General features: G+C 52.4%; 1 protein-coding gene across 1 annotated transcript in view; it reads right to left on the minus strand.

Moving 5' to 3' along the window:
* Positions 1-13,341, minus strand: part of met (MET proto-oncogene, receptor tyrosine kinase) — a 210,761-nt gene that overhangs the window by 81,041 nt on the left and 116,379 nt on the right. Inside the window, exon 6 of the mRNA XM_072485264.1 lies at positions 8,591-8,751. Coding sequence (XP_072341365.1) covers positions 8,591-8,751 — 161 coding nt within the window. The remainder of the gene's footprint in view (positions 1-8,590; positions 8,752-13,341) is intronic.

The following is a 13,341-nucleotide window of genomic DNA, read 5'->3' on the forward strand; positions in this document are numbered from 1 at the left end:
CTCAGAAGCAATGCTCCACTGCACAGGAAGCAGGGGATCAGCAGAGCTCACCCCAACCAGAGGACACCTGCACTGTAGCCTTTTGGAGTCCTCCCTGGTTCTTCTGGCGTGCTGTGTGTTGATGAGACTTTCCACAGTTGTGAGTCTCCTGCTGGGAGTGGCGGGAGGGGGGGAGAGAGAGGCAGTCTGATCCAAATGAAGCTGCAGCTGCCTGGAGGCTGTGTGTTTGTTTGTTGCCGCCTCTTTTACTTCTGTGACCCGGAGCGAGGATGTATGGTGACCTGCGACCCAGTGCTGGAGAAGGCAAAAGTGTTGCTCTTTCTTTCTTCTGAAGTGCTCTGCTTTGGTGTGGCTTGCATCATCCTCTGAATGGGGTCTGCATCGGGGGCATTTGATCTTGGACCACTGTGCCCGGGGACGGGGGACAAAACAGGGTGTGGGTGAAGGTCCACTGTAAAGATTAATGTGACAGAGGCTCCACATATATCAGGTTTGATATTTTTAAATTGTGAACATTTGACATTTAGCTACAGATTCCCCTCAGGTGCGCCCCCCCCGCCCCCAGTCCCCCAACCCCCCGTCCCCAAGCACGGTGGTCCAAGTTCAAAAGCCCCCGATGCAGACCCCGCTCAGAGGATGTGTGAGGCGCTGTCAGCAGAAAGACAGGAATCAGACTTTGGCATAAAGTGAGGAGCACCAGAGCTTTCCTCACAGCGAGCCCACTAAGTGATCCTCAATCTTCTTGATCTTACGTGGTCTAGTGTTACGTCTAGGTGCGTCCCCAGGATGCACATCAGAGGTGGAGGCTGCCTGCTGCTTTCCACGCCCTGTGGCCTTCGATGCCCTTGGCGGGTGCCCTCTGGGGGGGCTAGGAGCCAGAGGGCCTCGGCCGACATACTAGTGTCACTGGCATCACTGTGCCACCCTGTTCTGTCCGCTGCCTTTGAGATGCGCCAGTGTCAGGAGGGGAGGGGGGGGGGGGGGGATTCAGAAGAACTGGAGACCGCCATTCTCTCCTTGGTGGCGGGCCCCGGGTTGGCCTCCAGCACTTCCTCCACCCTGACGATGGGCCCTTAGGGACTCCATGGGACGGAGGTGAAGCTGGAGTGAGTTCCAATGGTCGCTGCGTCATCTGGCTCCGCCTGTCCTGGCGTCTCCCATTGTCTGCACCATGGTGTTAACGCCCTCAGTGATGCTCCTCAGTGGCTGGGCCAGCTCTGCAGTGCCCCGGCATTCTCCACCTGCATCTTGGACATGTCCCTTAGCGGCTGGGACATGATGTTGAGGCTCTCAGCCATGGCCATCATAGACTGAGCCATGCCTTGGCCACTGTCATGATATTCAAACACACACATCATGATGGACACACTAACAGGCAAATCAGAGTACACAACACCACAACCAATCACAGACAAGAACACCAACCACATAAAAAGCACGAGCACGACACCTGGAGGTCAGTAGGTCTGGGGAGAAGGAAGCATGAAAGAGCTGTTGAAACACCACAAGCAGGGAGCCCCCCACGTGCAGAGTGCAAAGACCAAGTTGTAAATAGTGAGTTTAAATAAACAAGCGTTGTACCATATGCAACTGTGTTGGCTCTTCTGTGTGTTAGAACACCCAACACCACATGGTACAGGAGTGGATCGATACCTGCCTACCAACCTGCCATTCTGGACATGGACCACACCGGCAAACCGCAGCCGATGCAAGTCACGGGGAACCTAGGCACCAACTGGAAGCTCTACAGGCAGCGATTTGACCTGTACATCCGTGCCACCGAAAAACAGAATGTCTCGGATGATTCGAAGATTGCAATGCTCCTCTTCTACGCAGGCCCCCACCCAAATGATGTCTTTAATTCACTGGTGTTCCAGGAAGGCGAAAACCAGGCCAAATATGACACGGTCATCCTCAAAATGGACCAGCACTTTCAAACTGAAGTAAACGAAACTTTCGAAAGATACATCTTTCAGCAACGCCTGCAAGGTAAGGAGGAGCTTTTTCAACCCTTTTTGACGCACCTCCGGATTCTGGCGCAGTCCTGCGGTTACGGCACCACCACAGAGTCCATGATCAGGGACCAGATTGTTTTTGGCGTTGCCTCCAGTGGCCTACGCCAGCAGCTTCTTAAAATAAAGAGCCTCACCTTAGCGTCTGCTGTGGAAGCCTGTGTCCTCCATGAGAATGCTGCCTGCCGTTTTGCCCGATTTCAGGCGTCCGAGTTGGCACGGAGGGGGTCCCCAGCCGTCGAATCGGCAAGCCAGGCCGCCCACGACGTTGAACGCATCCAGGCCGTCGATTTCTTCCCGCCCCACGGCCCGGACGACAGCGGCCGCTTCCCGCGCTTTTCGCGGTCTCCCGCGCAGGTGCGCGCCAAGAATAACGGCCACAACGAGGGACGCACTGCGCAGGCGCGCCCACCGCAAGATCGCACTGCGCATGCGCAGTGGCGCAACGAACGCCGTGACGTCATGACGTGCAGCAAGTGTGGAGGTCTACACTTAAAAGGGCAATGTCCTGCAAAATACCAACAGTGCAACAGATGTGCCATGATAGGCCACTACGCAGCCCGCTGTCGTGCGGCTCAACCCATGGATCCGGCGCATCCTCGACAACCTCGCACACGAGTCAGGACCGTCCAGCCCACGCATCAAGACTTCCAGTTAAGTGATGCAGATGACCAGGATGACTTCAGAGTTGCCGTCATTGATGTCAACAAGGTCAATGCCATCAATCCAGACGATGAGTGGTGTGCCACCCTGACGGTCAACCGATCGCGCGTCGCCTTCCGTCTGGACACCGGCGCATCCGCCAACCTGATTGCTTACTCTGCAGTCCAGGCCATGAAGGTCAAACCACTCATCACACCATCCCGGCTTCAGATGGTTGACTATAACGGGAACGTTATCCCGTCCGTAGGATCTTGCCAGCTACAGGTGACTCACAAGGGGTACACGGCCACACTCCCCTTCGAAGTTGTGGGCTCATCAAAGGACTCGTTACTGGGCGCACAAGCGTGTAAGGTCCTTCACCTGGTACAGCGCATCATGTCTCTCTCTCCAGATGAGATATCCGACTTCCCGGATGCTGAGTTCCACGCGAATCTCCATTCCCTCCTCGCTCACAACCAGGAGGTTTTTGAAGGCATGGGGACATTGCCACACACGTACAAGATTCGACTCAGACCGGACGCCATCCCTGTCGTTCACGCACCTCGCAGGGTTCCTGCGCCTCTCAAAGACCGCCTCAAGGCACAACTGCAGATTCTTCAGGACCAAGGGGTCCTATCCAAGGTCACGGAGCCCACGCCATGGGTCAGCTCCATGGTCTGTGTAAAGAAGCCCTCTGGCGAGCTCCGTATATGTATAGATCCAAAAGATCTGAACAACAACATCATGCGGGAACACTATCCCATCCCAAAACGAGAAGACCTCACCAGCGAGATGGCGCGAGCCAACATATTCACTAAATTGGATGCGTCCAAAGGATTCTGGCAGATCCAACTGGACCCGGCCAGCCGAAGACTATGCACATTCAACACCCCTTTTGGCAGATTCTGCTACAACCGGATGCCATTCGGCATCATTTCGGCATCTGAAGTATTCCACCGCATTATGGAGCAGATGATGGAAGGCATCGAAGGGGTACGTGTATATGTGGACGATATCATCATTTGGTCCACCACTCCGCAGGAACACATGCATCGTCTTCGACGTGTCTTCACCCGCATACGGCAAAATGGCCTGCGTCTCAACCGTGCGAAGTGTGCTTTCGGCCAGACGGAGCTGAAATTCCTCGGGGACCACATCTCAAGGTCCGGGGTCCGTCCCGATGCAGACAAGGTTAGCGCCATCACAGCCATGCCACGACCGGCTGACAAGAAGGCTGTCTTAAGATTCCTGGGCATGGTCAACTTCCTTGGGAAGTTCATTCCCAACCTGGCTTCTCATACAACAAACATGCGCCATCTCGTAAAAAAATCGACGGAATTCAACTGGCACCAGTCGCATCAGCAGGAATGGGAGGAGCTCAAGCACAAACTGGTCACGGCACCAGTGCTGGCCTTCTTTGACGCGACTCGCCCTACAAAGATCTCAACAGACGCCAGCCAATCTGGTATTGGAGCGGTACTCCTGCAAAAAGACAGCACGTCATCATGGGCCCCGGTTGCGTATGCCTCACGAGCCATGACCCCTACCGAACAGCGCTACGCGCAAATCGAAAAAGAATGCCTGGGCTTGTTAACTGGACTGGACAAGTTCCACGACTATGTGTATGGCCTGCCACGATTCACGGTCGAAACTGACCACCGCCCCCTGGTCAACATCATTAACAAAGACCTGAACGACATGACTCCTCGCCTCCAGCGCATCTTACTCAAACTCAGGAGGTACGATTTTGAACTGATCTACACTCCGGGGAAGGAACTCATAGTGGCGGACACTCTTTCCCGAGCAGTGAGCACACCACCAGATGCGGAGGGGTTCGTGCGTCAAATTGAGGCACACGTGACTCTGACAGCAGCAAATATGCCAGCTGATGATCCTTGTCTGGCCCACATACGCGCAGAGACGGCGACTGACCCTCTGCTGCAGCGAGTGATGCGCCACATGACGGAAGGGTGGCTAAAAGGGCAGTGCCCCCAGTTTTACAATGTGCGAGATGATCTCACCAATATAGACGGGGTCCTTATGAAATCGCATAGGATCGTCATTCCACACAGTGTGCGCCAGATGATTCTTCGTCAACTACACGAAGGCCACTTGGGTGTCGAAAAATGCAGACGAAGGGCCCGGGCGGCGGTATATTGGCCGGGTATTAATGAAGACATAGCCAACATGGTGCTCAACTGCACAACCTGTCAGAGGTTTCAGCCGGCGCAACCTCCGGAAACACTTCTACCACACGAGATGGTGACGTCCCCCTGGGCGAAGGTGGGTGTTGACCTATTTCACGCGCTCGGCAGAGATTACATTGTTATTATAGACTACTTCTCAAACTACCCGGAAGTCATGCCTCTCCATGATCTGACGTCGTCCGCAGTCATTGGGGCCTGCAAGGAAACGTTTGCTCGCCATGGCATTCCAAGGACTGTCATGTCAGACAATGGACCTTGTTTTGCCAGCCGTGAATGGTCGTCCTTTGCCGCAGCATATGGTTTCACTCATGTGACATCCAGCCCTCTGCATCCACAATCGAACGGGAAGGCTGAAAAGGGTGTCCACATCGCAAAGCGGCTCCTGTGCAAGGCGGCTGATGCCGGATCGGACTTTAACCTTGCCTTGCTGGCCTATCGATCGGCCCCGTTATCCACGGGCCTCTCGCCAGCGCAGCTACTAATGGGTCGCTCCCTCAGGACGACGGTACCTTCCGTCCTGGCACCGACAACAGACCATGAGGCGGTTCTTCGGGACATGCAACTGCAGCGTGATCGCCAGAAAGGTCGGTACGACACACGAGCGACGGACCTGCCCCCCCTGTCCTCCGGAGACAAAGTACGCGTCCATCAACCGTATGGTGGCTGGTCAGCACCGGCCGAAGTCCTCCGACAAGTGGCTCCCCGCTCGTTCCTGGTTCGCATGCCGGATGGTTCCGTGCGTCGCCGCAATCGGCGCGCCCTTCGCCGACTTCCACGTTCACAGCCACACAACACGCCAGATCCTCAACAGGCTTCCGAGGATGACTTTGTGGAGCTGCCGCACATCACGCCCTTTCCATCGCCACCCATGGCCATGCCTGCACAGCAGCCGGTGGTTCTTGATCCACCCTTAAGGCGGTCAACCCGAATTCGTCGCAAACCCATTAGAATGGACTTATAATACAGTTCATATGTTTAATAAGTTGGACAATTTTACATGATAACCTGTTGTTGTTTATCGTTCCAGATGTCGTCTGACTGGACAACTGTTCAAAATTTTTTTTCTTCTTCTCTCGTTCGCATTTCTGTTATGTTATGGTACAACTGGATTCATGTGACGCACTCGACATCGCCCCATGTACATAGTTCCGTCATAGACACATGCTGCACACGACACACACACACTCTTAGATGCACTCACGTCACGATCATATTTATTACCACGTAGGCACATATCTTTGTAAAAAGGGGGGATGTCATGATATTCAAACACACACATCATGATGGACACACTAACAGGCAAATCAGAGTACACAACACCACAACCAATCACAGACAAGAACACCAACCACATAAAAAGCACGAGCACGACACCTGGAGGTCAGTAGGTCTGGGGAGAAGGAAGCATGAAAGAGCTGTTGAAACACCACAAGCAGGGAGCCCCCCACGTGCAGAGTGCAAAGACCAAGTTGTAAATAGTGAGTTTAAATAAACAAGCGTTGTACCATATGCAACTGTGTTGGCTCTTCTGTGTGTTAGAACACCCAACACCACAGCCACCATCACTCAAGGTGCTGACCTCATGCTGCAGGCTTTCCACTGCGTTCGTTACCCTCGTCGTGTTGGCCTCGGTCCCACGCATTCATCTCCTGCAGCCATAGCCTTTGGGACGCCTCCAATCGGCTACACACTCGGCGGAATGTTGCTGACATTCCCTCCGAAATCTCATGGCGAATCTCATGGCTGCGTCCTATCATCTGCATCAGCTCCGGGACATCCTTGTCCAGAGACTCGACATCTGACTGGGACCCAGCTGACCTCCGACTGCTGCCTCCCCTGGCAGTTCCTGCCTCCACCTGATGCGCATCAGAAACGTTGTGGTGCGCACCCAGAAGCCTCTCCACTAATGTTGCCCACCGAGGTGTGTGTCTCTGTGCTGGTGGAAGGTGGGGTTGATGGCTGTGACGCATCGCCAGTGGTTTCCTTGGAGCTCCCCTCTGAGGTGTTCTCTTGGGTGGCACGGGTGGGGTGGGGGTGGGGGGGGGTGACTCGGGATGGCCCCGCCCCATCAGATGGACATCCTGCGCGAGAATGGACATGTGGTCAGTGAGAGGGAAGGATAATTTTGTCCCACATGGAACAACTCACTTGAGGCAGGCGTTCTGGGTGAGGGGGCAGTGGGTCCACACCTTTGCCGTGCAGGTCAACCTCGCTGTCGGTGACTCCGCTCTCCTTGGCCAAATCCCACAATCTCCAGGCCCCGTTCCCGCAGGGGGTGAGGACTCGTATCGGAGGGACTCCCACCCCTCCCCCCACCCCGTCCCTTTCCTGCTTATTATGGGCTATCCCCTCCCGCAGGACAAAGACGGGGCATTGTGAGCCACATGCTTGATGGCTCGGGGGCGGGGTCTATGGCAGGTGGCGTGTGTAGGCACTGCAACTGGACATGAAGGGATTGTGCTGGTGGATGCAGGGGTACAAGCACGAAGATCGGATGTGGGGAGGGTGCGAGGTGTCAGCCAGTGATTTGAGGGGCGGCGGGGAAGTTTGGGAATTTGAGATGTGGCAGGAGGAACTGATGCCAGGAGAGAGGTGGTGACGTACCTTCGCAGTTCGGTGGAGGTCGCCTGTCTTCTTCCCACATCGGAGGCTGGTCCTCCTGGTCCGGCTGACCACACTGACAGCTGCTGCCACTACCTCCCAGGCGGCCGTGTGCTGATCCTCCGACCCTCTCGGGCTAGCAGGAAGTCCTGCCTCGCCACCACAGCATCCAGAAGTCTGGCCAGGTCGGCATGGCCAAAGCGATGAGCAGGTGTGCGTGCTGCCATGCTTGTGTGTTGACTGGGAGTGAGTGGTGGGGGAGCGTTTAAACGCAGCTCCCCCTTGTCAGCGGTGAGGCAGTGAGGGGTGAGTCTGGCGAATCAGACGGCGAGACAGCCGGTAATGGCGAGAAGCTCGCGGGGGTTCATTTTTTGGCACTAAGTGCTGTTAAATACGGGCAGCGATCTCGCCGTCGGGAAAAATCCTGCCAATCGCGCCCAAAGTTTTTCCGTTAAATCACACCCATTATGTCAAGATTTGAAAGACACCAGGATGCTGATATTTTGATACTGAAGAGGCTGCGTGGGTCAGGCAGCCTCACTACTCCCGAAAACCCAAGAACGTGAGAGGAACGACTTGACTGCCATTATAAATCCCGTCTAATGTTCCCAACAGGCAGGCCAGTTTAACATTGGGTCTGAAGTCCCGTAACAGCCTCCCCGAACAGGCGCCAGAATGTGGCGACTAGGGGCTTTTCACGGTAACTTCATTTGAAGACTACTTGTGACAATAAACGATATTCATTTCATATAGAATCACGAACTGGGTAGAATATTTCGGGACTGTTGGTGGTCACTTTGGGTTTTTATCGCCCCTTGCTTAACTACCTCCCAGGGCAAGTGTCTCCTAACCCTCTGGAACTCCAACCAGCAGCCGCAGCAGAAACAGACGAGATTAGCGTGACGCGGTAGATAGATTTTAACCTTGTGCCACATCTTGTGCTTGCTTTTATGATCTATAAACCTGGAGCCAGACTCGTGGTCTGGTGCAAGGTTCATTTGTTTCCCGGTGGACAAGGTGTTATGGTAAGTTTGCTCCCAATTCCAGTTGGACCCGATTCCCTTTTGCCATGACTAAAAATATGGAAGCAGTTTGCATTCAGCCAAAATTGTATTCTTCTTGCCACACCTGTTCTTGTTGCTTTTGTTTGCCTCCAACGTGCAGGGAGCATTTCCAACTTCGATGGCAATCAATTTAGCACTTATTTTTCCAGCTTTCAATGCTCCAAAATCCTTCCCGCAAATGGATAGTCTTGTCCCACCCTCGAAAGGTGCAGTCAGAGGGGAGATCTACAGATGTTTAAAAACAGTGATGTACAAGCTGTAGACATTCGCAAATTTACAACTCGCAAAGGCAAAAAGATACAAGTGCAATGTGGAGGATTTCCAAAAATTGGCAGCTTCACTTCTTGTTTCCGGTCCCCACTCCACGCTCCGTTCCCACATTCCCAATTCCAGCCCTCTCCCTTCCCGCAGGCTGAGTTGAAGCCAGCCTGTTTGCTTCATATTTGACCCCAAGATGAGTTATTGGCCACATATTCAGGCAATCCCCAAGACCCTCAATTTCCACCTCCGTAAGATTGCCTGACTTCACTTCGGTTTAACCTCATCTTTTGCCAAAACTCTCATTCATTCCCTTGGTGTGGTATTATTATACATGCCTGTAAACTAAGGGTTAATAAAATGCACCCTTAATAGGGGGGGGGGGCAGCACGGTAGCATAGTGGTTAGCACAGTTGCTTCACAGCTCCAGGGTGCCAGGTTCTATTCCCAACTTGGGTCACTGTCTGTGCGGAGTCTGCACGTTCTCCCCGTGTCTGCGTCGGTTTCCTCCCACAGTCCAAAGCTGTGCAGGTTAGGTGGATTGGCTATGCTAAATTGCCCTTAGTGTAGTGTCCAAAAAGTTTGGGTGAGGTGGGGTTACAGGGATAGGGTGGGGGTGTGGATTTCGGTAGGGTGCTCTTTCTGAGGGCCGGTGCAGACTCGATGGGTTGAATGGCCTCCTTCTGTACTGTAAATTCTATGATTCTATGGTACACAGAGAGCCACTTGAGGGAGCCAGTCTCAGAAGTATATAAGGGATGATGCAGAGCCTCGTGTGACAGAAGGTTGGAGTAGTTGGTACGAGCAGGAGCTGGCTAGAAGGACTGAAGATAGTAAGAGAGCAAGAGAGTAGTTTATTATGTTAGTGAGTTAGATATAGATGAGCACAGTCAGTATAATTTATGTGTGGTCAATCAACTGTTTGTTTCTTAGGGATAAGTGTTGAATCCAGTTAGTAGTGTTTAAGAAAATAGTTTTGTTGGTTTACAAGACTCGTTGTTCTTCGATCAACACTGCACATCAAAGCCATCCGGATAGAGCAAGGCAGACAACAACACACTTGGTAGTTCTGGTCTCAGCTATACCAACCACTCCTGGCTGTTCTCTCTTATTCTAATCTCCGTAGACTTGAGGTCGTCCAAATCTCAGCTGCCTGTGTCTCAACGCTCACCAACTCCCATCCCCATCCCTGCACTGGCTCCCGGTTAAACACCATCTTAACTTTAAAGTTCTCTTCCTTGTTTCCAAGTCCCTCCACAGCCTGCTCCGGGACCACTCTCCTTGTAACCTCCTCCAGCCCCACAACCCTCTGAGATATCAGCACTCATCTAATTTTAGAATCTCCAGCAACCCCGATTTTAATTACTCCTCCGCCAGTGGCGCTGGCGCCTTCAATCGCCAAGGCCCGAAACTGTGGCATTACGTCCCTATACCTCACCGCCTCTCTACCTCACTTTCTTCTTTTAAGGAACTCCTTAAAACCCACTTCCTGTGATCTGACCTAATTGTCTGATTATTTTGGCCCGGGGAGGGGGGGGGGGGACGACAGGGTGGGGAAGGGGACAGGGTCTGGGAGAATAGCAGGGAGCCCAATTCACAGAATCACAGACCCACACAGTACAGAAGAGACTCTTTGGCCCATAGGGTCTGCACCGACACGTAAAAAAAACACTTGACCAGCCTACCTACTCCCATTTACCAGAACTTGGCCCATGGCACTTTATAATATTCCAGGCATCCAGGTACTTTTTAAAGTGAGGCAACTCACCTCTACCACCCTCCCAGGCAGTGCATTCCAGACCATCACCCACCCTCTGGGTAAAAGAGTTATTCCCCAAATTCCCCCTAAACCCTCTGCCCCTCATCTTGAACTTGTGGCCCCTCGTGACTGACCCTTCAACCAAGGGGAACAGCTGCTCCTTCCCCACCCTGTCCATGCCCCTCCTAATCTTGTGCACCTCGATCAGGTCGCCCCTCAGTCTTCTCTGCTCCAGCGAAAACTACCCAAGCCTATCCAACCTCTCTTCATAACTTAAATGTTCCATCCCAGCCAACATCCTGGTGAATCTCCTCTGCACCCCCTCCAGTGCAATCACATTCTTCCTATAATGTGGCAATCAGAATAGAACTTTGGTGGACCCACCAAAGTTCTATACAACTCCAACATGACCTCCCTGCTTTTGTAATCTATGCCTCGATTGAAAAAGGCGTGTGCCATATGCCTTTGTCACCACCCTATTAACCTGCCCTTCTGCCTTCAGAGATCTACGGGCAAATACGCCAAGGTCCCTTTGTTGCCCCAAGCTTCCTAGTGCCAAACTGTTCATTAAATTCTCCCTTGTCAAATTACTCCTTGCAAAGTGCATCACGTCACACTTTTCAGGGCTAAATTCCATGATGTTTCCAAATGTATTCCTGCCATCTGGGAGGGTTCCCAGTGGGGAGCTAATTGCAAATTGAAGGCTACAATTAAGGCTCGCCAGCATTTCGTCAGCGGAGGAGCAGCTCCCTGCCGCTGAGGGAGGCTGCTAGCTTATTGGGGCAGCCTCAATGTAGAAGTTTGGGGTCTGTCGGAGCTGGAGCATCCATCACTCACAGGAGGTAGCTGCCAGCAAAAAAGGCCTCATTTGCAGCTTGAGGCTACCTGCCTGCTTGGCCCCTCTGAAAAATGTAATGATTTTGACTCCCCTGAACGTACCTCTGTGTTGAGAGTCCCTCACGTACATCCACCTCCTTCATCAGGGTCCGCCAATTTCCGGTGATTGGGCGTCAATTGGGCCAGCAGCATTGGGAGCCTTGCCACCGGCCAAGCTTGGATGCGGCCAATTAGGTGGCCATGAGTGGGAAATAGCTCTCTCAATCGGCCCCCAGGCAGATCTTGGGAGCCTGCTGTCAGGACCGAATGGGGGGTCCCAAGCCCGTAGGAAATATCTCCTGATGTGACTTGGTATCATATTTAATTTTATAATGCTGATTGAAGCATTTTGGGACATTTTAAAGGCACTGCGTAAATCTAAGTTGCTAGTGTTCTTTAGAATGCTAAATGGCTCCTTTCATATCTAACAAAAAAGGATTGTTATTATTTGTACCAGAAACACTGCTTTTCTATTGGTCTCATTATCTTTTCATGATGCGCACCAGGAAAGGTTCACGGAGGACCTACACTGACAAATAGGAAGGCATCTATTAGTCTTGGCACCTTCTCATGTCAGCCCAACACAAATGACCAAGCAACTTTATCACCGGGGGTGCGGGAAGGGACTCCGGAGCCTCATTAAATCCAATCCTATCAGCGGGCCACCACTTGAACTCCTAACCTCATTTCTGGCCTCTGATCTATTCCAACAAACCTCAAAGGCAACTTCACAAACAATATCCTGGCTTGCAACCTTAATCTGAACACTGACTTTGAACTCCAGTTATAACTTTGTTTCCCCCCCCCCCCCCCCCTCCCCATCCCCTCCCCGCCCCTCCATCATGAATGCCTGTTTTCAGTCAGGGGTCATGTAAAATATGAGGGGGTGGGCTTGTCTACCATATTCCCGCCCAACCCTGAGCTGATCCCAGCGAGGTTGCTGGTGTTGTGCAGGTTGATATATTGGGGGGTGAGGGGAGGGGTGAGCGGGGGGGGGGGTGGTGGTGGGGTGGTGGTAAGGGGAAGGGCCAGGGCGGGGCAGAAGTGAGCGATTGATTAGCAGTTTGGGTGGTGGGACACTTCATCGGGCACGGCCCTCCCTCCTGCAGTGGCTCCTTGTCCTTTTCCGAAATGGTGCAGTTTAAATTTCAAATCTCGTTTAATTTACAGCATCACCGCCCCCCCCCCCCCCCCCCCCCCCCCCAGGTTTTCTATGACTTCTGTCTCTACCACTCCTTCAGCCACTTAGACACACTTTGTTCCTTTAATGTCTATATTCTTATTGCTTTTTACTACTAGTTGACTGAGATGATGTGCAGTGTGACCAGTGATCATTCCACTGACTCACTGACTGAAAGAGACAGATATAAATATTGGGAGGATAAATTGATAAAGCTGTAAAAACAATGAAGGCTTTGATAATTTAAAACTATTTATCCTGGTCAGTGATTCAGTACCTCGATGATATATAATACAGCTAGATGGTGTCGATGCATCATCATAAAAGAATGAGTGAGAATTTTGCAGAAAGTATTTTTGCACAGAGGGCACTGTGGCAGTAAATGCCTCACCAGGAAGTGCAGTACAAGCAGAATCTGTGACATTCATAATAAATTTGCTGTGTATGCACACTCCTCATTTAGCCATTGCCAATGTATGACACACACACTCTCCACTTGTTAGAACCCTTACAGTGCAGAAGGAGGCCACTCGGCCCATCGAGTGACTAGGGGACACATCATCAGCTCCAGAGACTGCAGACCCCCACCAATCTATTCCCAGGGCGTTAGCCGTACACTTGAGGGAAATGTGTTCACATCCCGGCTTTCTGCGAGAAAAGCCAGAGAAGGTCTATTAGCGGCTTTTAAAAGGGAAGTGGGAACAAAATTAAAAATGTTTGGGAAATGAAAGGGACGAAGTGG

The sequence above is a fragment of the Scyliorhinus torazame genome, chromosome 19 (assembly GCF_047496885.1).
Source record: "Scyliorhinus torazame isolate Kashiwa2021f chromosome 19, sScyTor2.1, whole genome shotgun sequence".
Taxonomy (NCBI): Eukaryota; Metazoa; Chordata; class Chondrichthyes; order Carcharhiniformes; family Scyliorhinidae; genus Scyliorhinus; species Scyliorhinus torazame.